The following is a 25281-nucleotide window of genomic DNA, read 5'->3' as shown; positions in this document are numbered from 1 at the left end:
TTTTTGATGCTAAACAGCAGCAAAAAATAGTGTTCAGCCCCAAAACATATTTCAGTCTGTTTAGCACAGCCAGTCACACGTTTTCGTGCTGTAGGATGTGGCATTTGCTGAATAGTGATGCTATAACTAAGAATGATTGATGCCTAAGAGTGATTTACATTGTAGTTTTAAATATCCTGCCATGCTGTAGAATGTGACAACGATTGTGATAACGACCTACAAATGACATTTTGTTGTGCAGCACCATTTGTTACTGTTCACTAAAACGACGTGTTCAGTTGTTGCTTGCTTGGTGCGCACAAGTGCGCGCACCTGTGTGTCAGCGTGCGTGCGCACGAGAGACCAGCGCCATCAGCGGCACCCGGCAAGGCTCCAATGGCACACTAGCAGAAGACCTTCAAAAGGGCCTGGAAAGTATGGGGTCTGTTTGGACAGCGTTAGGTCATAGTTCATGGGATCTGGGGTCAGGCGACTTGGCAAAAGGAGAGAGACCTCTGGAATGTTGTCCAAAAGGACCAAAGCCACAAGTCAGAGTACGAGAATGGCAGGCTCAAAGGGCCATGAGAAGCAGCAGGGGGTGAGAGAGACAAATAAGGAGACAGACAGGGTGAGAGTAGGACACAGACAGGGTGTCCTTGTCACCCTAATGGTAAGGATTGGCACAGGGGCGCAGATGGAAATTCTGAAGTGAGGGGGACCAAGCTGTACAATATATATATATAATAGAAATCTTATAATAATAATAAGATATAAATAATAATATAAATCTGGAGGGGACATGTCCCCCCCCCCCCCCCCCCCCCCGTCCCCAGTGCCATCTGCACCCCTGGATTGGCAGGTTGAACTTGTTGGGATTTCACTACTGTCCCCTTGGCTTCTCCCTCATTCACTCAATCAGACAAGGATGAAATGTTAGTCTGGAGACTGGATGTCTGGGCAAGTGCATGCAGCCCACACAGCAGAAGCCAAGGGCAGTTTACATATAGAGGGTCTCCTTTAACTCTAGCACCTTATGGGTTTGGCTGTTATAATTGAGCCATTCATTTATTTCTAAGATGGGAGTTCTTAAACAGCACTTTATACAAATATCTGAAACACAAACAGCTTTAGGGGTCTGTGTGTATGCATGCGTGTGCGTCTGAGGTCCGCCTCTCGGACCCATTGAGGTGTGTTTGCACTGGTGGTGGGTCAGGCCATTAGATCCAGATGGAGGTTGAGAGTAGGATATGTTTACATAAGGCACCATTCTGTCAATACCACCCTGTGTACCACCCTGTGCCTGTGAGAAAGGCCCATTCATAGCTAGTTCAGTGGATGTAGGATATAGTTTCACACAGACACAGACCTCAAACACTTGCAATTTACAGTAGGGTGTAGGACCTTGCCTCAACATCAATTAGTCTTACAGTAACCGCCTAACCTTGGTGCCGTGTCTGGTCATGGTTTTTAAGCTTCAGAAGTTGACCTTGTCAAATCAAAAGTCCTCTTTGTATGCTCCTGTAATTAAATTTGGAGGACTTTAACTTTAAAATGCAATCGAATAGGCAGTGGATGTACTGCAGGGTGAGACGGAACAGTGAGACTTAGGGAGCTTTGAGATATTCAGGATTTTCATGAGACACATAAACTTCCCCCAGTGAAGCTGTAAATGTTTCTTGTGTGAGTGAGAGTGTGGATATGTGTGTGCGCTCACCTGTCTCTCACCCCCTTGCATCTGCTCTCTGTTGGTCTGTCACTGGCGGCTACAGAGGAGGAGGCAGGCGGCTGCATCCAAGATGGCCACCACTATGCAGACCGCGCAGTATGGAAGCCAGAGGCGTGTCGCGTCTGTGTGTGTGACTCGGGGGCGGTGCTGTGTGATGAGGTCATCTGCGAGGACCTGAGGGATTGCGCCAATCCTATCATTCTGCCCGGAGAGTGCTGCCCCATCTGCCCCGCTGATCACGACCAGCCTAGCGGTCCGCGCTTCCTCACACACCTTTCCTTCCACTCACCACACCTGCAACATGTGCTGCACATGTTCACCCTGCTGTCTGTTCTGAGCTCCATAACTCCAGCAGTGACGTCACGTGTAACCAGACTCCGCCCAGTCTCTTAAAGGGGTGGAGTTAATTTTACATGATGACTGTGTTTGGAACTCAAAACTAACAGAAGGAAACAGGAGAGCAATTTGAAGTTTTATGTTTCACATGAACATAAAGCAAAGAGTGAAAATGAAAGTTTTTCAAAATTGCACACAATTCTTGTTACGGTGACTTATTTTGATGTCCTGCTGATTCCAGAGTGAATCTTGTCACCGGGCCAACTATGGCTGAAATCAAATCTGCCAGTTATGTTGTTTGGATTACTAATCCACTGTATGAAGAAATGTAACATTGCAGTATTTTTGTAGCATATTTAAAATTTTATAATTACAGTCCAGACATTTAAAGATTGGCCTCACTTGAGCATGGACTATGCTGAGAAAATTGTGGAAAAACTTTCATTTGATATTCTGTAAATATTTTATTATGCCTTGTTTTATTTGCACTGGTCAGTTGCTCTTGAGTCTGAGTGAGAGATTTCAGATGACATTCAATCACAAATGAATTCAGTAAATCACAGCTAAATTCAAATTCTACTGTAAATCTGTCACATTTGTAGACTCATGACTGATCACAGAATCACTTCAGCTGACTCTAATTCACATAAGTGATTCATTCAAGCACAGACACAGTTTAACAAATAGCACTAAAAGATTCATTAGTGATTCATTCAGATTAATTCCAAATCTGTTAACAGTGATGGCAATATATACATTTATTACACTTTATACAATAAAACTTTTAAAGTGATTAGCTTTAGCCAGAATCACTCTGTCTGTTGCCTGATAATTAAGTCTTTGTTGCAATATTAACAAAAAACTGAAAAGGGTTATTTCAACAGAACACTTTTCATGTACCTCTCTTTACTAAAGTCCAACATCAGATGCTTTGGAATGCTTTTAAAATTCAAAGACCTCCTTAAAATGATGCATGCAATGTTTTACACATTCATGCCCATATTTCATTTAATGTGGTTTTGCCCACTTTTCACTAAATGAATTTATTTAGTGTTACGTATGATGCTTTTTGCTTAACTACATCAGCAATGTCTCATATTTGGCTGCTGGCTTTGAAATGGAGTGGTTCATGAAATATTGCTGTAATTGGAGCAATTATATGTGAACCACTAGTGAACCACTGCCAACCCCCCCCCCCCCTCCCCCCCACACACACACCCCCCAACTAACTAGCAGAATTTGTTTGGTGGATGATATGGCGATGGTGCATTAATTAGTGCCATGCTGTTCGGTCTTCAGTCTTCAAGCTTTTCTGTGAATGTCCAATGATTCTTGTTGTCAGTGACGTGACCTTATTTAAGAGCTAGGGTTTCCTAATTACACCAGTTTGCAGGGGGGTTTGAGTGGAACTGTTTTGGACTCATTTACTTTGACTTATTGTGTGCCTGTCAGAGAATCATGTAAGTCTGCGTATTTTATTTTGCGTAGTTTTTTTAAGTGTAGTTTTATCTACACTGATATTATTGGCGCACCAGGTTTCATGGTCAACCTTCCATGTTGTTTCATTATCACTGAAATGAAATGCTAGAGTTTCATGTAAATATACGTTTTAGGTATTTTATTTTGAAGGTTTTTTTTTTCTTAAACATTATTCTTCTTTTCATCCCTCATTGTGTCACCTGACTACAGAGACCATAGGGGCAAGGGTGAGTGTAATGGTTACTATTCTGTCTGAATGCAGATCATAACAATAAAAACAATAAAACAAACATTTCAGATTACACTACTTTTTCATGATTTTATTCTGCAATGCATTAAAATGTGGGTTAAGAAGTTCTCCCCCTATCATTTCAGGGACAGAAAGGAGAACCGGGTGAGATTGCAGATGTAAGTTAATTACCAAAGACTTTCCTTCCAGGCTCTGATCATTAGCTTGTAATTGTGGTTGCACCATCTTGTGCTCTAATTCTGTTTGTTGTGTTTTGACAGGTTGTAGGACCAAAAGGACCCGCTGGCCCCATGGTGAGACAACTCATTTCATTTGTTTCATCCCTATTATTTGATTAAATAAATGCTGTCACAGGGATAAAGGAGCAATTTCAATATCTCCACCAGGGGGCTCCACTTAGCTCCTGTCAGTGGATGCAGACAGCTATTTTCTTCACCTAGATTGAATTCATCTAGCATTGAATATTCGCTTAATATGCTGGAATTAATTTGCTTGTCATCCTTTCCTTTCTGCTAATTCAGGGACCCCCAGGAGAGCAGGGCCCACGCGGAGAGAGAGGACCTAAGGGTGAGAAGGTAAGACAGGTGGCTGACATCCTGACCTTCTTCTTCTCAGACTCAAGAGCGGAAGTATGCTGTTGTCATGTGAAGAATTTCACTGATCTCACCCTTGGTTATTTTCTCAGGGAAATACAGGCCCCAGAGGACGAGATGGTGAACCCGGTACTCCAGGCAACCCTGGACCTGCTGGACCTCCTGGACCACCAGGTCCTCCTGGACTTGGAGGAGTGAGTTTGCTTCCCCTCTCCTCTCCTCTCCTCTCCTCTCCTCTCCTCTCCTCCCCTCTCCTCTCCTCTCCTCTCCTCTCAAACATGCAGTGAATTAATTTGAATATGATGTTGGATGTGGGAATGTCAGATTATTATTGCGACCTTTGCTATAAATCAGTCTGGGTGTTTGCCACACTTCACTATAAGGCTTCTGAAATTTACTATAAGTCTTCTGGTTGTTTGCAGAACTTTGCGGCTCAGATGGCTGGTGGTTTTGACGAGAAGGCTGGAGGAGCTCAGATGGGTGTGATGCAAGGACCAATGGTAATATCCCTCATGAAGATGTCCCACATAAAAACGTCCCACATAAAAACCTACATCAATGTCTCCCATCACTATAATTATGATATGAATGGAGTTACCTCTCATTTTTAAAGCTGGTTCATGTGAGGGTAACAGGAAAAGTTTCCCTAGGCATAATTTATAACCATGCAAAATGTAACTGCATTACATCATACCTGTACAAGTGCAAAATTGGCTGATGGAAGCCTTAACTGTTCAGAACTGGCATTTTTCCTTTTTGATGACATAAACACAAAAAACATAAAACACAAATGTATAACATAAATACACAACTATGTGTTATTTCACTGCCCTTCTTTATATTTTTTATCACCTGTTAAAAAATATAGTAAGATAAACCTGTCTACGAATACTATAAACGATCAGCTATATGCTAGACATTATCAGCTAAAAATGATATCACTGAACTGTGAATTCCAATGCAAAACAAGTCACATTATACTCAACCTATTTCTGATCAATTGCGCCCCCTAGTGATGGAAAAACACAAACAAACAATAAAATCTTTTATTATTGCAGTTTGCAGTAATTACACAAGTTCCTTACAATTAGTTACAAAGTCACTGCGAATCTCCATGATATTATAACATAACATTTTCTTTGTAAATCACTTCATCTTGGACTTGCACATCACTTCATCTTGTCATGTTATATGTGTTTTTTTGTATGCATTGTTAACAATGGACTGAGATATATTTATTTAATTCTTTAGGGCCCCATGGGTCCCCGTGGACCTCCTGGACCTTCTGGAGCACCTGTAAGTATCTATCTATCTATCTATCTATCTATCTATCTATCTATCTATCTATCTATGTGCATAAAATTATAAATTTGCATATATATATATATATATATATATATATATATATATATATATATATATATATGCACAATCAGAAAATCAAAAAGCAGGTGTATAATTGCAATACTGCCATCACTTATGCACACAGTGTACTTCACATATAGTACATATACCTTTTTATTTATCTACATTCCCACCCATAATGCATTTTTTTTAGGTATATAGTGTTTTTCTATTCTATTATATTTTTATTCTATTTCATCCTTACCTGTACTTAAGCTGCTGTAATGAACAAATTTCCCCAAGGTGGGATCATTAAAGTCTTATCATATCTTATAAAGTGTGATTTTAGTTATTAAAATGAATGCAAATGCACATTACACATTGAATTTCAAGAGATGTTAGATACTGCACATGGCTTGACTGTTAAAAAGTCTACATTTACAGTGCAGTGGAATGATAATAATTATTTTATTATGATTTGCAAAGATGACCCAATTCTGAGTAATTGATCATTATGTGCATCTCCTACGTCTACCAGCGCATAACCCCACATTGTCATCTGTTCAACATGTAGGGCCCACAAGGTTTCCAAGGCAACCCTGGCGAGCCTGGCGAATCTGGACCTTCTGTGAGTATCACAAATATCCATCGTCCATGTAAAAAGACATGATTCTTCATAATTAACTGGGACACAACAACACCAAGCCCATGTCCTCCCACACATGACATATTATAGCATCATAGTTCGTAGCTTCATCTTCGGTTGTTTTCTTTGTGTTACTCACATTGCTGTCCACTCCTCCAGGGCCCCATTGGACCCCGTGGCCCTCCTGGACCTTCTGGAAAATCTGGAAGTGATGTGAGTGGCCTGACTGGGACACTGCGGGTCCTGTTTTCACTGTGGTCTTTATTTGTCAATACCCCATTGCATGTCCTAATACCCCATCTTCTTTAGGGTGACCCTGGGAAACCCGGTAAGGCAGGCGAGCGAGGACCCCCAGGGCCTCAGGTAAACGACCTGTTCTCTCTGATCACTTCGCCAAGCGTGCAGTGTTACCTGCCTTGCATTTTCCGTTGCCTGTCTATGAAGTAGCAAAGTAGTAAAAGTTTTGTACATTTGGTTTGTTTGTGCGTTTGCCTGACAGGGAGCTCGTGGATTCCCTGGAACTCCTGGGCTTCCTGGCATCAAGGGACACAGAGTAAGTTACCTAATTGTCTGAAATAGTCTGACAATATATGTTTTATAAGAACTTATATGAACTTTATGTTTTTGTGTACCTGTGCTGGATCAAGAGTGTTGGTGTGTTAATGGCACGTCTCGTTTGTAGAGATGAGCTTATAACACTGCTTGTGCTTGTAGGGACACCCAGGTATTGATGGTGCAAAGGGAGAGACAGGAACTGCTGGAGCCAAGGTACAGCATCATAACATCCTAACATCATTATGCCCATTACACGTGGGTACAGCATCATAACATCCTAACATCATTATGCCCATTACACGTGGGTACAGCATCATAACATCCTAACATCATTATGCCCATTACACGTGGGTACAGCATCATAACATCCTAACATCATTATGCCCATTACACGTGGGTACAGCATCATAACATCCTAACATCGTAATGCCCATTACACGTGGGTACAGCATCATAACATCCTAACATCGTAATGCCCATTACACGTGGGTACAGCATCATAACATCCTAACATCGTAATGCCCATTACACGTGGGTACAGCATCATAACATCCTAACGTCGTAATGCCCATTACACGTGGGTACAGCATCATAACATCCTAACGTCGTAATGCCCATTACACGTGGATACAGCATCATAACATCTTAGCGTCATAATGCCCATTACACTTGGGTACAGCATCATAGCATCCTAGTGTCATAATGCCCATTACACGTGGGTACAGCATCATAACATCTTAGCGTCATAATGCCCATTACACGTGGGTACAGCATCATAACATCTTAGCGTCATAATGCCCATTACACGTGGGTACAGCATCATAACATCTTAGCGTCATAATGCCCATTACACGTGGGTACAGCATCATAGCATCCTGGTGTCATAATGCCCATTACACGTGGGTACAGCATCATAACATCTTAGCGTCATAATGCCCATTACACGTGGGTACAGCATCATAGCATCCTAATGTCATAATGCCCATTACACGTGGGTACAGCATCATAGCATCCTAACGTCATAATGCCCATTACACGTGGGTACAGCATCATAGCATCCTAACGTCATAATGCCCATTACACGTGGGTACAGCATCATAGCATCCTAACGTCATAATGCCCATTACACGTGGGTACAGCATCATAGCATCCTAGTGTCATAATGCCCATTACACGTGGGTACAGTATTATAGCATCCTAACATCATTATGCCCATTACACGTGGGTACAGCATCATAACATCGTAATGTCATAGTGCCCATTACACGTGGGTACAGCATCATAACATCCTAATGTCTTAGTGCCCATTACACGTGGGTACAGCATCATAGCATCCTAGCGTCATAATGCCCATTACACGTGGGTACAGTATTATAGCATCCTAACATCATTATGCCCATTACACGTGGGTACAGCATCATAACATCCTAATGTCATAGTGCCCATTACACGTGGGTACTGCATCATAGCATCTTAACGTTGTAATGCCCATTACACGTGTGTACAGCATCATAGCATCCTAGTGTCATAATGCCCATTACACGTGGGTACTGCATCATAGCATCTTAACGTTTTAATGCCCATTACACGTGTGTACAGCATCATAGCATCTTAGCGTCATAATGCCCATTACACTTGGGTACAGCATCATAGCATCCTAGTGTCATAATGCCCATTACACGTGGGTACAGCATCATAGCATCCTAACATCATAATGCCCATTACACGTGGGTACAGCATCATAGCATCCTAGCGTCATAATGCCCATTACACGTGGGTACAGTATCATAGCATCCTAGTATCATAATGCCCATTACACGTGGGTACAGCATCATAGCATCCTAGCGTCATAATGCCCATTACACGTGGGTACAGCATCATAGCATCCTAACATCATAATGCCCATTACACGTGGGTACAGCATCATAGCATTCTAGCGTCATCATGCCCATTACACGTGGGTACAGCATCATAACATCCTAACATCATAATGCCCATTACACGTGTGTACAGCAGTGTCACATGATGGCCCGTAATGCTCCGTTCCCATCAGATATGTGTACTGTGAGAACTTTAGTGCAGATGGCCTTACAAGCCTGACATTAACATGTACTGCACATATTATCACAGACACAACATTCCAGTGTAGGTAACAAGCTTCTAATAATCTATATGTACATACACACTTTTGCACACTCATTATTCTCATCACTTCTCTCATATTAGTATGTATATGAGAAACACAAACGTAGGTGTCCTTATGCCGTTTGCTAGAATATTCAGCTTTAGGGTGATCCCTTCTCATGCCTTCATCTCTCTCCTCTTCATCCTCCCCCCAGGGAGAGGGAGGTGCTCCTGGAGAGAATGGTGCCCCCGGACCAATGGTGAGTTACAGAGATGACCGCGTACTACGAAATGACCATATCCAAGCATGGGCATAACCTGTGGCCCACTGAAGGCATCATATACTTGAGACCATCCCCTGTGCTGACGACCCTGTGCTGTGTTATCTGTGTGCATAATGTTTATTTCTCCTTGCTTATTTCAATCAGGGCCCACGTGGTCTTCCCGGTGAGAGAGGACGTCCCGGACCCTCCGGATCTGCTGTGAGTGACTGACTCTCTCATCTCCCTGTGTTTTGTGTCCTGGCTTGACTGTATTCTGGTCAGATGTTATAAGGATTCGCTGCATTTTACATGCAGACTGCATGTAAAAGACTGTTGGCGTATTTTCTGAAAACATGGTGAGGAGTATTTTTTTATGGTTTTAATGGTGGAGTATGCTGTGCTTACCTGTATCCTGTTTCTCTGCAGGGTGCCCGTGGTAATGATGGTCTACCTGGGCCTGCGGGTCCTCCTGTGAGTACTGCCTGACACTCATTATTCTTTAATCATTACTGCACAGTCATCATTCAGTTGCGATGAATGGACAGCTCTCCAGATTCTGAAATGCTGAGTCATCCTGAGCTAGACGCAATCAATCAGATGAGTGATAAGCTTTGTTCAGTGCCAGTGTCTTGACGTATTTTGATGACTGTTCTCCTCAGGGTCCTGTTGGTCCTGCTGGAGCTCCAGGTTTCCCAGGATCCCCTGGTTCCAAAGTAGGTCACACCTGTCAGTTTCCTGTCTGAGTGATCATTTTATCATCTTTTGTGCCTCAACTTTGTATTTCATGCACAATGTTTCCAGGACTTAGGGTGGTTCAGAGATAGTGTCTTTACCTGATGATGATCTCCACTTTACAGGGTGAAGCTGGTCCCACAGGAGCTCGTGGACCTGAGGGAGCACAGGGCCAACGTGGAGAGGCTGGGACACCTGGGTCTCCTGGCCCAGCTGGGGCCTCTGTGAGTACAACTGCAGAAATGCATTTTGCCCAGATAAGACTGCAGTAAATCATGCAACAAAAATATTACAGTCATACTGAGGTTATAATGTGTAGTTACTCTCTTTTACATAGTACGAATTTGTCACTATACACAAAGGTATATACAATTTTACAAAACCTCTTAAAAACAAGCAAACTAACCTCAGTCTAGATTTCAATAGAATTCCTTAATTGCACTCTTACGCCTGATCTTAAATAGATCATAAACCTGACTAAAATAACTTGCCTGACAAGATGCAAACTTACATCACATTGAAATGTTACCATTCTACCATTTAGTGTTACTTCACCCTAGATTATTGCTGTGTGCACAACTTCTCTCAAAAGCGTTGAATATTATTAAAGTAGTCATTGAATTCTCAGATGTTTTTAAGGAACAGTATTCTGTGTTTTATGAATTCTGAGCATCAGTGTTTATGATTTGTAGGGTAACCCTGGTGTTGATGGCATTCCTGGAGCAAAAGGATCTGCTGTAAGTATATTCTCATATTTCCAATTTGTGAATGAACCTTGTTGGTAATGATACACACTTACTTTCATCTTTCATCTTTCAGAGTCCAGTAAACACCATACAAAGTTAAGCTGGACTCAGATGTTAGCTTGTTTTTAGCTACCTAGCTAGCATCAATTATGGGTCCTTCCAAGCTACAATGGCTTTAATGTGATGTTGTTTCACCACAACAAAATACTGATGTATGTATACATTCTTAATTGGGCTGTTCTCTTGTAGGGTGCTCCTGGTATTGCTGGTGCCCCTGGATTCCCAGGGCCCCGTGGGCCACCTGGACCTCAGGGAGCTACTGGACCTCTGGGGCCCAAGGGCCAGAGTGTAAGTCTTCTTCACATTTACTCTAGAGTCTTCCTCACTTGTGTTTGTTTTGTGCATTTATCAATCTCACTCATTGTCTTATTGTATATTACAACAGGGAGATCCCGGTATTCCTGGATTTAAGGGTGAGGCTGGACCAAAAGGAGAGCGTGTAAGTCCCAAATTCACCATCATCATCATCATCATCATCATCATCATATTCATCATCACTGTTAGAGAGATATTCACTATTAGTATCCTCTTCATCAGTATTAATTTCTTTGTCTCATGTCTGAGAATGTTCACATTTATGCATTTCACTGTAATACAGTCTTTAGGTTATCTGTTAGGAGAGTTTGCTAACCTTTTTTGGGCACCACACACAGGGTGTTGCAGGACCTCTAGGTCCCCCAGGGCCACACGGAGAGGAGGGTAAGAGAGGACCGAGAGGAGAACCTGGTGCTGCTGGGCCTGTTGGACCTCCTGGAGAGAGAGTGAGTCTGACCCATTTGAAACAAGTTCACACTCCTGTCAGTGGAAGGACATGGAAGAAAAACAAATCTACATAACTAGTAACCCATATGATAAACATGTTCGTTTTTCTTGCTAGGGAGCTCCGGGTAACCGTGGATTCCCTGGTCAGGATGGTCTTGCTGGTGCTAAGGTGGGTGAAACCGAATAAATGCACAAGATGTATACATTCTCACACCAGCAATGGCCAGATTTGGTAACATTGTTGTCTCTGGTAATGTTATGTAGGTCACTGTTGGTTACCTCAATGCCAAACAGCTCTCTGTGGTTTTAATAGGGTGCACCTGGTGATCGTGGTGTACCTGGAGTGGCTGGACCCAAAGGAGCTACTGGAGACCCAGGTCGTACAGGCGAGTCGGGTCTTCCTGGAGCCAGAGTGAGTCACAAGTTTGTTTCTTAAAGATTTATATATTTTTTGCGCTAATGTCATGAGTATATTAGACACTTGCAGCATAGATGTCTTAAAGCATGGTTGCACATTGCTTGTTGAAAATAATCTCATGTTTCTTTTTTCTACTTCTCTTTTTGTGCATCATAGGGCCTCACTGGTCGCCCTGGAGATGCTGGACCCCAAGGGAAAGTTGGTCCAGCTGTGAGTATCCCAGAATGCCACAGCACCTTCATGTAGGTGCATTCAGAGAGTGCCTTGTATGGAGCCTCACAGACAAAGTCTCGGAAAGGTCAGAGGTTATACCCAAAGGTGGACCCAAACCAAGATTTCTATACAAGCTACTTTGCAACATATAGAATAGCCATATTCTATAGAATAGAATAGAATAACTTTATTGTCACTGAAATAAACATTGTTGTAAAGCAGTGCTGAAATGCGGTTTAGCATTTCCTCACTAAAGCAGCAATTAGGGAAACCGTGCAAAACAAGACATTAAAGTATACTTCAAAATTGATGAAGAATATTTACAATATAAGAAAATATAAAATATGAAATTATATACATACATATGGGCTACGAGATAACTTAATTAAAGTGATATGTAGAACAAGAAGGGGGGGGGGGGGTTGGTAATGGCTTTCACAGCCCGGGGGAAGAAGCTGTATTTCAGGTAATCATCAGTGCTGACTGTGGTTTCTCTTTCACCATATATAGGGTGCTGCTGGTGATGATGGTCGTCCTGGTCCCCCTGGTCCTCAGGGAGCTCGTGGACAGCCTGGTGTGATGGGATTCCCAGGTCCCAAAGGAGCCACTGTAAGGCCACCAAAAATAACACTCTAAAACAGCTTCCTCAGTAATGAGATCCAACTTAAAGTGGTTGGTTTTCACTATATTTGTATGCATCTTCCTCATGTAGGGTGAGCCTGGCAAAGCCGGAGAGAAGGGACTTGTAGGCAGCCCTGGTCTCAGAGTAAGTCATCCATCTTTGAGCTCCTTGGTTTGTTGTGTTCAACTGATGTGAAGAGCTCACCATGAACATGCTCTCTCTGTCTCTTCAGGGTTTGTCTGGTAAAGATGGTGAGACTGGACCAGCTGGTCCTCCTGGACCTTCTGTGAGTGCCCCATGCTTCATGATTTAGTTTGGATTTAACCTTTCTATATACTTCTGAGCAATACAACTTCAGTCCACTGAACACATCTACCTGTCAAAATATGAAACATAAGGACATAAAGCTCATTCTTGCTAAAAGATAACATTTCAGAAACATGTTTTTATTCAGTTCAGTAAAAATATTGCATTCTTTAGTTTCAGTCTTTTAATAATGTAATTTGGGCAGCAAAGCCATATTGATAATCTACAAAAAGTAGTGTATACAGTTTTATCCAGAGTTTAGATATGACGCAGGTCATTGGACTGCAAAAGGTCTGCACTGCACTGATAAATGTCCATATAAATACTTGACTTTTTAACAGCTGTGTGATATAGATGTTATCAGACATTTGAATAACTGCTTTATGCCATTTTCAGGGCCCTGCTGGAGAGAGAGGAGAACAAGGACAGCCTGGTCCTCCTGGCTTCCAGGTATAACGCACACGCACACACACACACACACACACACACACACACACACACACACACACACACACACACACACACACACACACAGTAGAATAATATATCACCAAATAATAAATTATAAGAATAACTGCTTCTGGTTGTTCTTATGAAACTGATCAAAGCTGCCATGCTCTGTTTTGCTTCTTTGTAGGGCCTACCAGGACCTTCTGGGGCACCAGGAGAGAATGGCAAACCAGGTGACCAGGTGAGAACAACCCCAGATTCTAATGAGCCTGGTTTGATAAACCTAATTTTTTAACCTGGTAATACTAACTTTGAGTGTCTTGACCCTGGCCTGTGTCCATATTACTCCTGCAGGGTGTTCCTGGAGAGGGTGGTGCCCCGGGAACTGCTGGGCCAAGAGTGAGTGTCTGTCTTATACCATCAGGACTCTAACTATCACCCATATTTGAATATAAATGGTGCCCTGATTATACTGCAGTAGGATGACTCCACGTGTGTCTCTTTCAGGGTGAGCGTGGTTTCCCTGGTGAGAGAGGAGGTGCTGGACCTCAGGGTCTTCAGGGACCCAGAGGACTTCCCGGTACTCCAGGAACTGATGGACCCAAGGTACGAGCCCCACAATGCCTTTGTTCCTGGTCCTCGCCTATGTTTAGGCCCTACGTCCCAGACATTAGGCACCGTGTTCCAAAATGACGATGCCTTGTGTGTTCTCAGTTTTTCTTATAAAGACTCTTTCTTGCCATTCGTTCCTCCTTGGAATCAGTTATTGTTTTAGTGATGTCTGTATTAACTTTCACTGACAGTTCAGGCTCACTAGCTCAATACAATACAACTAGTTATTGAGTTAACTAGTATCCAGTGTTTACATTTTCATCTCACAGCTTTCCTATGTCTCTGCGTGGTCTCTTATATCTCAACTCATTACTATATAGCTGCAGTTTGTCTTATAATAATTAATATGTGTGTATACAGTATTACAGTATTACATACAATATAGCCATCATACGTTTCTCATCATTGTGTATTACACAATAAAAGCATTTTTCTTACTGTAGGTCTACACTGTGTTTGCATCCTGTTTGCATCCTTCTGGATGATACACTGTACAGTAAAATTAAGTATTCAAACATTTATTTGCCATCCTAGGATTGGCATGTCATGTTGATAAATGTACAAAACTTTGTGGAGAAAATCTTAAACAAAGTGAGTTGAGATGCCACAAGGAGTTGATCCATAATGTAACAAATAGGTTTATTCATCCATGTTATTCTCTTCTGTCACAGGCCCGTTCAGTTAGCACCCACTAACCATTAGTGTTGTAGCTGTGCTCTTGACGCTTCCATCATGTCTTGTAGGGTGCGATAGGCCCAGCTGGTGCTCCTGGTGCACAGGGCCCTCCTGGTCTGCAGGGCATGCCGGGCGAGAGAGGAGCTGGAGGCATCTCTGGAGCTAAGGGTGACAGAGTGAGTAGAAACACACCCAGAACCGCCTCTCCTCACATCACGATATTCAACCTTGGATTTGCTCTTCTGATTGATTTCAATCACATCTGCATGGATTTTTGGACACTTTCTGAGGGTATTGTAAATTTTTATTTGAAGTGATCTTACAAGGATGAAAGCTGATTCCCATCTCCTTTTCTGAGGAAGATTTTTAGTATTGGAACCAAGTACAAAGTGTTATGATAAGTCAGTGTAACCCTGCAGTGTAACCCTGTGAAGGGTAATAAGAATCACATTCAGTATTTACATTTAGGGCATTAGGCAGACGCTCTTATACAGAACGACTTACAAAGTGCACACTAGAACGACTTCCAAAGTGATCACTAGGGGGCTGTGGTACCCTAGTTCAGTGCCAGGGGAGCAGTTGGGGTTAAGTACCTTGCTCAAGGGCACTTTAGTCATGGCCTTGGGCCTGGGAATTGAACCCACAACCCTCCAGTCACATGAACTATCGACCAGACCATGACTGCAGTATCACATGATCAATTGGATCAAGGATTTGTTTTTCAGGCTGCCTTGTGGACTGTTTGGCTGATCAATCTTTTCTTTTTCAGGGTGACACTGGAGAGAAAGGACCCGAAGGTGCTCCTGGCAAAGATGGCTCAAGGGTCAGTGTCAAATTGTTGGACATATTGGTGGCAGTTATTAAGGACATCAGATTTACTTGTGCATTTTTAACCATATTGCTCTTGCATTTGTCTTCAGGGTTTGACTGGTCCTATTGGCCCACCTGGTCCTTCTGGTCCCAACGGAGCTAAGGTGAGAAACCCTCTTGTCAGTCTTTCACAAAAATGTTATATAGTCTGCACAAAGAGTGGAGCAAATTGTTTCTCTTATTTTCTCATTTCCATCCTGCTTCTCTGTTTCTTATAGGGTGAAACTGGTGCTATTGGCCAAACTGGACCTGCTGGTGCTCGTGGTGCTCCCGTAAGTTTAATTTGGTTTGGTTCTAGCTGTGATTTAGTATCTGGTGTCTTATGGTTCTCTGCTTTATCTCTTTTTGGGCTTGAACTGTTTCTTGCTTTCTCTCAAGGGTGATCGTGGTGAGGTTGGACCTCCTGGCCCTGCTGGTTTTGCTGGACCTCCTGTAAGTAGGACTGCATCTACCACTGCATCTACCATTTGAAGTGTAGTTAGCATAATGTTACACATTTAAACAGAAATGTTCAGATGCTTCAGTGAATATCAGGCAATGATTCATTCTAGTATTACTAGAAAATTGATTTCTCAAAATAAATAACCATCTCCTAGAATTATTTATCTCATAAGTAAATATAAAAACAGATGAAATCTAAAATATTTTCTCAGAATAAAGTGGCAGTTTGTCAATAAACTGTATGACATATATGTCATATGTATATATACTAGTGTAAGAGCTAAGCATAAATGAAAATGGATGTGTAGTGTTTGTTACACTTTAGAGTGCAAAGTTTACACTAATCGTGGTCAAAATTACCATAATACTACTGTAATTTATATATTAAAGTGACAATGTATATATTTCTAAATGTGAACTATCAAGGTTTGTGATCAGAGGAGATATTAAAAGCTGAGACTTGCATTAGACTAATGTATCTAAGGCTAACATGCTAAAAGTACATCAGAACTGGCATGTTTAAATATAACCATCATCCTGTTTCTCCTCAGGGTTCTGATGGTCAACTTGGAGCCAAGGGAGAGCAGGGAGAGTCAGGCCAGAAAGGAGATTCAGGAGCCCCTGGACCTCAAGGACCCTCTGGAGCACCAGGCCCAGTTGTGAGTAACAATTAACCAGAAATAAAGTTAGTAGGCATTACATCCTGCTGCATTAACAGTTGTTACTTTGCTGGCATGAGTCACAACCTTCAAAATGTGACTCAGTCTTAACACTTAACGGTGATGTTAAGTGTAATGTTAATGTTAATGTAAATGCTAGCGGTGATGTTAATGTTAATGGTAATGGTTATGGCTGTGTTCGAAATAGTCTACTACATACTACTGGCGTACTGATCGGGCCCCAAATCAGTATGTCGTATGCAGTATGTGACCAAAATGAAAATTTCCAGTACGCGAAACATACCCGGATGACCTACTACTTCCGCAAAATATTCCAGTACGCAAACAGAGCTATCTTCGTGGTGTACTGCATCCCATCATGCAACGCTACGTTCACGTGACCCCGTAGTGTGCTTTGCTTTTGTCGCATACTGGAAACTGTACTGCATACTACTACGAGGACCAGTATGCAGTATCCAGTATATACTGAGTCCAGTATGCAGTATCCAGTATGTAGTGGTCTATTTCGAACACAGCCAATGTTAATGGTAATGCTAATGTTAATGATAATGCTAATGTTAATGGTAATGCTAATGTTAACGGTATTATTAATGGTAATGCTAATGTTAATGGTAATGCTAATGTTTGATGGCAGGGCCCGACTGGCATCACCGGACCCAAAGGAGCCCGTGGAGCACAGGGAGCCCCAGTGAGTCATTGCTTTATTTATTAAGGCACTAAATGAATCATTGAGCTGTGGTTGTTTAGTGATTTCCTGTCCAAACTTGATCAATCAACAGGGCTTTGGTGATGCTAATGTTATGGTTGAAATTGGGTGATTCATCTATTATGCAGGTTTTGAAAATAGACTTAGTGTCATATTTTCTCTTTCAGGGTGCTACTGGTTTCCCAGGTGCTGCTGGAAGAGTTGGACCACCCGGTCCCAATGTAGGCACATTCAAATACCTTAATGCCTTCATCTTTGTTTATTACCAATAACACGCCACACTTTGATTTTGTTTGTATTTATAAAAATTGCACAATATAAGTATATGTACGTTATATGTACGTGACCTTTCAACATTCTTTATTTAGGCACAGAGGGTAACTTGAGCATACCTGACACTGATTTTTTAGGTTAGGGTTAAATGTTTCTGTTCTTCATGTCTTTTCTATACTGTCTACTCAATTGTCTTCTCTGTGTCTCACAGGGTAACCCGGGCTCTGCTGGCCCAGCTGGTCCTGCTGGCAAAGATGGTCCTAAAGGAACTCGTGGTGATGCTGGACCCCCAGGGAGACACGGAGACACTGGACTGCGTGGACCTGCTGGAGCCCCAGGAGAAAAGGGAGACGCTGGAGAGGACGGTCCTCCGGTGAGGCCCGAACTCATGTCTCAAAAGTCATTCATCCCAGTGGCACTTTTGGTGGTGAACCTCTGTTCTCTGCCTATATCAAAACGTCTCATAGAACTTACACCATCCTGTTCTTCTTTCCTCCTCCTTCCATTTTCAGGGTCCCGAGGGTCCTTCTGGACCTGCAGGTCTTGCTGGCCAGCGTGGTATTGTTGGTCTGCCTGGTCAGCGTGGTGAGAGAGGTTTCCCTGGTCTCCCAGGACCTTCTGTGAGTATGCAAAACACAAAACACTTACAGGGATAGAGATGACAAATAACTAGAGCTTTATATTGAAATAGATATTTGCACAGAATAATATAGTGTGTGACTGCATGTCTTGGGTTTCAGGAATTTGGTTTTTATATATGAGGCACTGCTGTTTTTAACTTAAATTGACCACATGTTGCTTTAGACATTATTAATTCACAGCCATTATGTTAGATCAATCATAACTGTTACTAACTTTAATTGAAATGCTATATTGCTGGTGCATTGCTTGCCTAACTCTGGTTGACACCATGTCACAGGGTGAGCCAGGTAAACAGGGATCTCCAGGCGGTGCTGGTGACCGAGGTCCTCCTGGGCCTGTCGGACCCCCTGGACTGACCGGGCCTTCTGGAGAACCTGGACGTGAGGTAAAGATTTCATACAGTATTGCTGTTGCTCATTTGACAGGACAAGTGCTAGATACACTGAAGGCATTCGTAAGGAAGCATGTCATGTCATTGTAACAAATATGAAAGTTGGTCTAGATAAATTATGTAAATATAAAGAGCACACCCAGCCAAACTATCATACTGAACATGACAGAAGAATAAAATTTGAAGAATGTTTTTCATACTGCCAATCTGAATGAGAGATCTACGTCAATGCGACAGGAAATGTAGGTTATAGGCTACAAAAGACAAGTTTCATAATTATAGATAATTGCGCTGATCTATATCTAAAACAAACATTAATGGCATGTTTTAACGTGATTTAAAAAAGCATCACAAAGCAAAAAATAGAGAGTACCGTGGTTAATCGTCCCTAACAGCTGTGAGACACCATATCACTACTTTGCTTTGGTGACCCTGTTGTGCACTTGTGAGGAATTTGAACCATACTGGCCAGATCCTCCATAGACAAATCAGACAAAACGAAAGTCAATGTTGCGTCACGAGACAATGTCGCACATGAAAGCGAGAGGTAGGATGCAGACACAAGTAAGATTTTAATTCAAAATGTTAACACAAGTCGAAACAAGCACAGAGCGAGCAAGGGAAGCCAAAGAACTGGGTAAAATAAACAGATAAGCAAAGGGCACAACCTTCATTCAAACACAGACAACCAACTGACAGTAAGGAAAAGAGCACAAGAGGTTTAAATACACTGAGAAATGAAAAGAAACAAGAAAAACTGGCATGTAATTAGGGGCAGTGAAAGACATGATAAAAGATTGGTATGAATCAAGATTAAAACCACGTCACATTACCATGGGAACATACAAAACAGAAACTAAACAAAACAAAAACAAAAGCACATGGAACTCAGCTCCATGGGAACCATGACTTCAGCAGGCGAATCCATGACGGCGTGTTAAAAAAAAATAAAATAAAATAAAAAAATTAAACCAAGCAAGCTTGGTCTTTGTCATCCCATATCTGGGTAGCACAGTACTGACCAACAAACACAACCTCACTTTTTTTGTCTTTAGGGTAATCCTGGATCTGATGGGCCTCCTGGCAGAGATGGTGCTACTGGTATTAAGGTGAGGCTGCAAAAGTTTAATCACAGTTTTGCAAATCACAACCTGAGTTGCACCAGAAAAATCTAGCATCACTCCACATTCACTATAATTGGATTATTCTATGTTGGAATGTTCCTTGAAACTTTCAGTGTTCTTGTTAATAGCTTAAGAATCGACCTGATAAAACTTTGGCAAATGTTAACGAACATATCTCCCGCAGGGCGAGCGTGGTAACACAGGTCCTATTGGTGCTCCTGGTGCCCCTGGGGCCCCTGGCACTGCTGGTCCTGTTGGTCCTGTGGGCAAGCAGGGAGACAGAGGAGAGAACGTGAGTGTTGCTGTGTCATATTCACTGGGTTTGAGGCTTATAAGCCAAGTGACTCAAAAGAGTTGTTGACACCATTCTGTATACACCCAATCATAATCATTAGAGTTTAATAACACATTGTTTCTATAAACCCATCAAGTCATCAGCATGAGTAACATCTTTATTTTTCAAGAGACTTTTAAAAACAGAAATATGTTCTAGAATGAGGGAAAATACTGTTTCAGAGAGCTGTAGCAACAGTAAATCGCTGTGACTGCAGTTTTGCAAGAACATTACCATTAGCACCACATTATCTAACCAAATGCTACCATTGCTAGCTATTATCATACCAGATGCATGACCATCACAAGATTAAAAGTAAAGAACCACTCAGGACTCCAGTCAGCTCCACTCATGGAAGCACATGGAAGACATGAGTCATTACGTTAAAGGGTCCAATAAGTGTGCCATAATTGTTTTGTAAAAGGTCCATAAGGGGCTGCATCTTTTTTCATGCTTACGTAATTTAATTGAAAACCTCATATTCCTTCAGGAAGCTTTTTTAAAACAGCACCTCACACTTGAAAACCAAGTTTAATTTGTGATGTCTTAAATTACTGGATATACTCAGGATAGAAGATGCTAATACATCACCTTACACTTTTCTGTAGGGGCCACAAGGACCTTCTGGACCTCCTGGACCTGCTGGAGCTAGAGGCATGGCTGTAAGAACAACACAGATTATATATTTAAGACAATTTTGATACTATTTGTATATGATATTAAATGGTGTTTAAATCTTTGCATGTGAGTTTGTAAGTTTATTGGAGCATTTCTTTGTTCTCTGTGGTCCAGGGACCCCAAGGACCCCGTGGGGACAAGGGAGAGACTGGTGAGGCTGGAGAAAGAGGACAGAAGGGCCACAGGGGATTCACTGGTCTGCAGGGTCTTCCTGGACCTCCCGTGAGTGTTCACTTCCAACACCTGTCCGTGGGCGTTCTCTGAGAACACTAGTGAAGCAAAGTCGTGGCAGGAGTTATTAAGGTGATATTTTTGATTCTTGATAAAGGGATATTTTTGATTTTGTCTTATAGGGTTCTGCTGGTGACCAGGGTTCTGCTGGACCTGCTGGACCTAGTGGACCTAAGGTAAGAATCTTATTCATCTAGCGTACTAAGATCTACTTAGACCCATGTTGAGATATTGCAGAACTGTTCCTATACCTGAGAGGTTAAAAATAATGTTTTAAGTAGCTGTTATCTTTTTTGACTAATATTTTTGTAGGGACCCCCTGGACCAGTTGGTCCTGCTGGAAAGGATGGATTAAATGGTCAGTCTGGACCCATTGGACCCCCTGGACCTCGTGGACGTTCTGGAGAGTCTGGCCCAGTTGTGAGTATAATACTAAATAATCCAAATAGGCTTTAAAAATTAATTACTAACATTTCTGTCAAGATGTACAGTATATAATGTAACTCCACACACATGTCATGTGTTGCTCTTCATGCAATTATTAAATATTTTTCCTAATTAGGGGTATTATATGCATATATATTTATTTGATATTGATATTATGTATGTATAAATCTGTCCCCTTCTGCTAACTTTCTCTTTTCCTTTTGTCTCTGTCTCCAGGGTCCTCCTGGTAATCCTGGACCTCCTGGTCCCCCTGGTCCCCCAGGCCCTGGCATTGATATGTCTGCCTTTGCTGGGCTGTCTCAGCCAGAGAAGGGTCCTGACCCCCTGCGTTACATGCGTGCCGATGATGCCTCCACCTCTCTGAGGCAGCACGATGTGGAGGTGGACACCACCCTGAAATCAATCAACAGCCAGATTGAAGACATACGCAGCCCCGACGGCTCACGCAAGAACCCTGCTCGCACCTGCCGGGACTTGAAACTCTGCCATCCTGAATGGAAGAGCGGTAAGAACAGAACACCGGGGGACTGAAATAAGAGTAAGAAGAGGGAGGACGAGAGGAGAGGAACGTGATATGTGGTTACGGAGCACGAAAGTGTAAAGTTAAATAGGAGTGTGTTTAAAAACAAAGTAAAACCAATACAATCCTACAGTTAGATGAAATCAAGAACTATCAGATAATAAAACAGATACTGCATAAGATGAACATACACACAAACATATTACTGAGAAAGCACAACCCCTCTGCAGAACAAGTCCATATCACAAGACATTGGTGCTTTACATAACAACAACAACAACACAACTGGTGTAACAACATCACAACTATATTGTTGTAATTGTGTGACCACTTTCCACAGGCGACTACTGGGTAGACCCCAACCTTGGCAGCAATGTTGATGCCATCAAGGTCTTCTGCAACATGGAGTCTGGAGAGACGTGTGTGCACCCCACCAATCCAAGTGTCCCACGCAAGAACTGGTGGAGCAGCAAGAGCAAGACACACAAGCACGTGTGGTTCGGGGAGAGCATCTCAGGAGGTTTCCATGTGAGTAAAGATGATCCACCACTTGTACTTGTACTTAACACAACATCTAGCATGTAGTGCAAGATAAATGTACCTGTAACATCAGAGTGTGACTGAGCTCTGCTGAGACTGAAGACTTGAGTAATTGAGCAGGGATTTAATTTCAGATTCCTCTGCCTGGGTTAGCAGGGATTACATTTTAATTCAATTAGATTTCAATTACTCCTAGTTTGTTTAAACAAAATGCAATTGTGTTTGTGTAAACGTTTGTGTGTGTTAATAATGTTTGATGCCGTAAAATAAATCTCCTTCATTATTATTCAAAGACATGTTTTACCTTACTGGCACAAAGAACAGACTTTAACTGCAAAAACATTGTAGAAGTTGACTAGTAAGCTGTTTTTGACTTCATGGCTTAGCCTATTTGAGCTTGGCTGGCAAATCTAGAGTCAACTGTCATGGAATGAACTTCCGCTACACTGAGCTATACTGAGCTATACTGAGCTATACTGAGCTTCTGTGTAATGTTCTTACCATTTGGAACATATTCAGGGTTCCATGCTATTGCTCACCAGAGTTCTGAGTCTTTATTTTTATGCTAAAAGTATATGTTTAGTAAGTAGTGACAGAGACAGGGAACATTGCATCTAAGTGGGTGGTGGGTCGGTCTTACTGCTTTAATACTGATGTCCTATTTTTTTCTCTTCCTTAGCAAATTTTATCTTTGTATAACTCATATTCTTTGTGCAAGAAATAATAACATCCCTCCCACTCTCTCCCTCCCTCCCTGTCTCTGGTACAGTTCAGCTATGCTGAGAACGGGCAGATCCCAAGTACAGGCAACATTCAGCTGAACTTCCTCAGACTGCTGTCTGCTGAAGCCTCTCAGACCATCACCTACCACTGCAAGAACAGTGTGGCCTACATGGACCAGGCCACGGGCAACCTGAAGAAGGCCCTTCTGCTGCAGGGCTCCAACGACGTGGAAATCAGAGCAGAGGGCAACAGCCGATTCACATATGGCGTGCTTGAAGATGGCTGCAAGGTGAGATCCACAATCTTGTGCACGAGCAAATATCACCTTTAAGGACGAACCTCGTAACTGACCGATGATATATGACATTAAGATGATAACTTTTTTTTCCCACTGTAGAGTATATTCGCTGACATTACTTCTCGTTGTCTGTTTTACAGAAACACACAGATCAGTGGGGTAAGACTGTGATTGAGTACAAAACTCAGAAGACATCTAGACTGCCCATTGTGGACATTGCTCCCATGGACATCGGTGGAGCTAACCAGGAGTTTGGAGTGGACATTGGACCAGTCTGCTTCTTGTAAAAAAAAAATATGGACACGATATAAGACATGGAAAGATATAAAAGATAAACAGTAGCTCCACGAAGAAGCAATACACTCTCCAAAAAAAGAAAAATGGAAGCAAAGGAAAAGAAAAGGAAACTGAAAATTGAAAATTGATGAAATGCTTTTTCTCCAAAACACAAAAGTTGTGTTGTCCGTGTTTAGTGCCCTTGGAGACCAGCACTAAGCAGCACTGGCCCATGAGTCTCTCCCTCTGAAATCCAGCCATGTTTCCCACCACCCTCAGTGAAGTGCTTCTTCCATACAGGAGTCGAGATGAGAATGGAGCGAGCCAGCAAGACTTAACGAGTAAGAGATGAAAAGTACAGAAACATGGCTAGATGTCATCACGTTTGGCAGGGGTGGGTGGTGCTTTAGGGCTGGGTGCTTTTTGGTTAGAAACCACAGATGCCCCTCCCACTAACACATCTTGAACCACACCCAGTCCCACTTTGCCCCTCCCTCTGCTTCCAGACTGTGACTCAGTAAAAAACATGACATTCAGCTAGGTATTGTGAAATGGTAAAAGTGGGGAGGTTGGGAGTTAACATTTACTGTGTATAATAAAGTCAAATCTTGGTTCAGTTGTTGTAAAAGTCTGTTCTGAAACAGCCAGATCTCTATAATTTCACAATGATGTGTTTGTGTGTGAGAGAGCGTGTGTCTATGCACACCAAGACTTTTTTGAGAAGTGCAGTTTTACTTTAATTTTTCCCTTTTTTTTTTTTAAAGTGTCCTTCAATATTCTCCCCATGACTGCCCATTTAAGGAAGTGTTGGTCCCTTTACAAAAAAGCAAAAGTAAAATAAATTTGGATGATATTTCTGGTTTTGTTCATTTGTATTATCTTCATTTTTTTAAAAAGCTACCTCACAATGAAAAACCAAAGTTATAATCTGGATGTGAATCAAAAGTAGCTTTGGGGGACTGAAGAGAGACAGGCCATGTTCTGGCTTCATTCAGTCTGTCTTCAGAAGGTGCTATTACTTTAAATCTGTCAGTCATTATTCCCTGGGTCCCCACACACCCTCTCCCTGCGAGCCTCACCCAACTCACACAGCCTGCTCCGAGGATGCAGAATAACCGGATCATTCCAAGGAAGGAGGGGCTCCTTTGGCACGGTGTATCCTGAGCAGGAGGTGTGCATTTGTGTGAGAGTGTGTATATTTTTGTTATAATTAATT

The 25281-nt window shown here is 42.1% G+C and overlaps 1 protein-coding gene across 1 annotated transcript in view; it reads left to right on the top strand.

Annotated features, from left to right (window-relative positions):
- Nucleotides 1-24918, top strand: part of col2a1a (collagen, type II, alpha 1a) — a 25823-nt gene extending 905 nt beyond the window's left edge. The window contains exons 2-53 of the mRNA XM_077003856.1: nt 3731-3747; nt 3896-3928; nt 4031-4063; nt 4292-4345; nt 4456-4557; nt 4786-4863; nt 5615-5659; nt 6282-6335; nt 6513-6566; nt 6663-6716; nt 6853-6906; nt 7068-7121; nt 9248-9292; nt 9461-9514; nt 9722-9766; nt 9955-10008; nt 10153-10251; nt 10720-10764; nt 11023-11121; nt 11219-11272; nt 11487-11594; nt 11711-11764; nt 11909-12007; nt 12170-12223; nt 12737-12835; nt 12939-12992; nt 13081-13134; nt 13551-13604; nt 13792-13845; nt 13959-14003; nt 14112-14210; nt 14960-15067; nt 15661-15714; nt 15812-15865; nt 15980-16033; nt 16140-16193; nt 16754-16861; nt 17517-17570; nt 17756-17809; nt 18073-18234; nt 18374-18481; nt 18781-18888; nt 19950-20003; nt 20203-20310; nt 20961-21014; nt 21145-21252; nt 21384-21437; nt 21574-21681; nt 21925-22213; nt 22569-22756; nt 23538-23780; nt 23930-24918. Coding sequence (XP_076859971.1) covers nt 3731-3747; nt 3896-3928; nt 4031-4063; nt 4292-4345; nt 4456-4557; nt 4786-4863; nt 5615-5659; nt 6282-6335; nt 6513-6566; nt 6663-6716; nt 6853-6906; nt 7068-7121; nt 9248-9292; nt 9461-9514; nt 9722-9766; nt 9955-10008; nt 10153-10251; nt 10720-10764; nt 11023-11121; nt 11219-11272; nt 11487-11594; nt 11711-11764; nt 11909-12007; nt 12170-12223; nt 12737-12835; nt 12939-12992; nt 13081-13134; nt 13551-13604; nt 13792-13845; nt 13959-14003; nt 14112-14210; nt 14960-15067; nt 15661-15714; nt 15812-15865; nt 15980-16033; nt 16140-16193; nt 16754-16861; nt 17517-17570; nt 17756-17809; nt 18073-18234; nt 18374-18481; nt 18781-18888; nt 19950-20003; nt 20203-20310; nt 20961-21014; nt 21145-21252; nt 21384-21437; nt 21574-21681; nt 21925-22213; nt 22569-22756; nt 23538-23780; nt 23930-24076 — 4172 coding nt within the window. The 3' untranslated portion in view covers nt 24077-24918. The remainder of the gene's footprint in view (nt 1-3730; nt 3748-3895; nt 3929-4030; nt 4064-4291; nt 4346-4455; nt 4558-4785; nt 4864-5614; nt 5660-6281; nt 6336-6512; nt 6567-6662; nt 6717-6852; nt 6907-7067; nt 7122-9247; nt 9293-9460; nt 9515-9721; nt 9767-9954; nt 10009-10152; nt 10252-10719; nt 10765-11022; nt 11122-11218; nt 11273-11486; nt 11595-11710; nt 11765-11908; nt 12008-12169; nt 12224-12736; nt 12836-12938; nt 12993-13080; nt 13135-13550; nt 13605-13791; nt 13846-13958; nt 14004-14111; nt 14211-14959; nt 15068-15660; nt 15715-15811; nt 15866-15979; nt 16034-16139; nt 16194-16753; nt 16862-17516; nt 17571-17755; nt 17810-18072; nt 18235-18373; nt 18482-18780; nt 18889-19949; nt 20004-20202; nt 20311-20960; nt 21015-21144; nt 21253-21383; nt 21438-21573; nt 21682-21924; nt 22214-22568; nt 22757-23537; nt 23781-23929) is intronic.
- The last annotated feature ends 363 nt before the right edge of the window (nt 24919-25281 follow it).

Source organism: Brachyhypopomus gauderio, chromosome 4 (genome assembly GCF_052324685.1).
Source record: "Brachyhypopomus gauderio isolate BG-103 chromosome 4, BGAUD_0.2, whole genome shotgun sequence".
Lineage (NCBI taxonomy): Eukaryota > Metazoa > Chordata > Actinopteri > Gymnotiformes > Hypopomidae > Brachyhypopomus > Brachyhypopomus gauderio.
The sequence above is the reverse complement of the archived record's forward strand: the minus strand, read 5'-3'. Positions and strand labels throughout refer to the sequence as shown.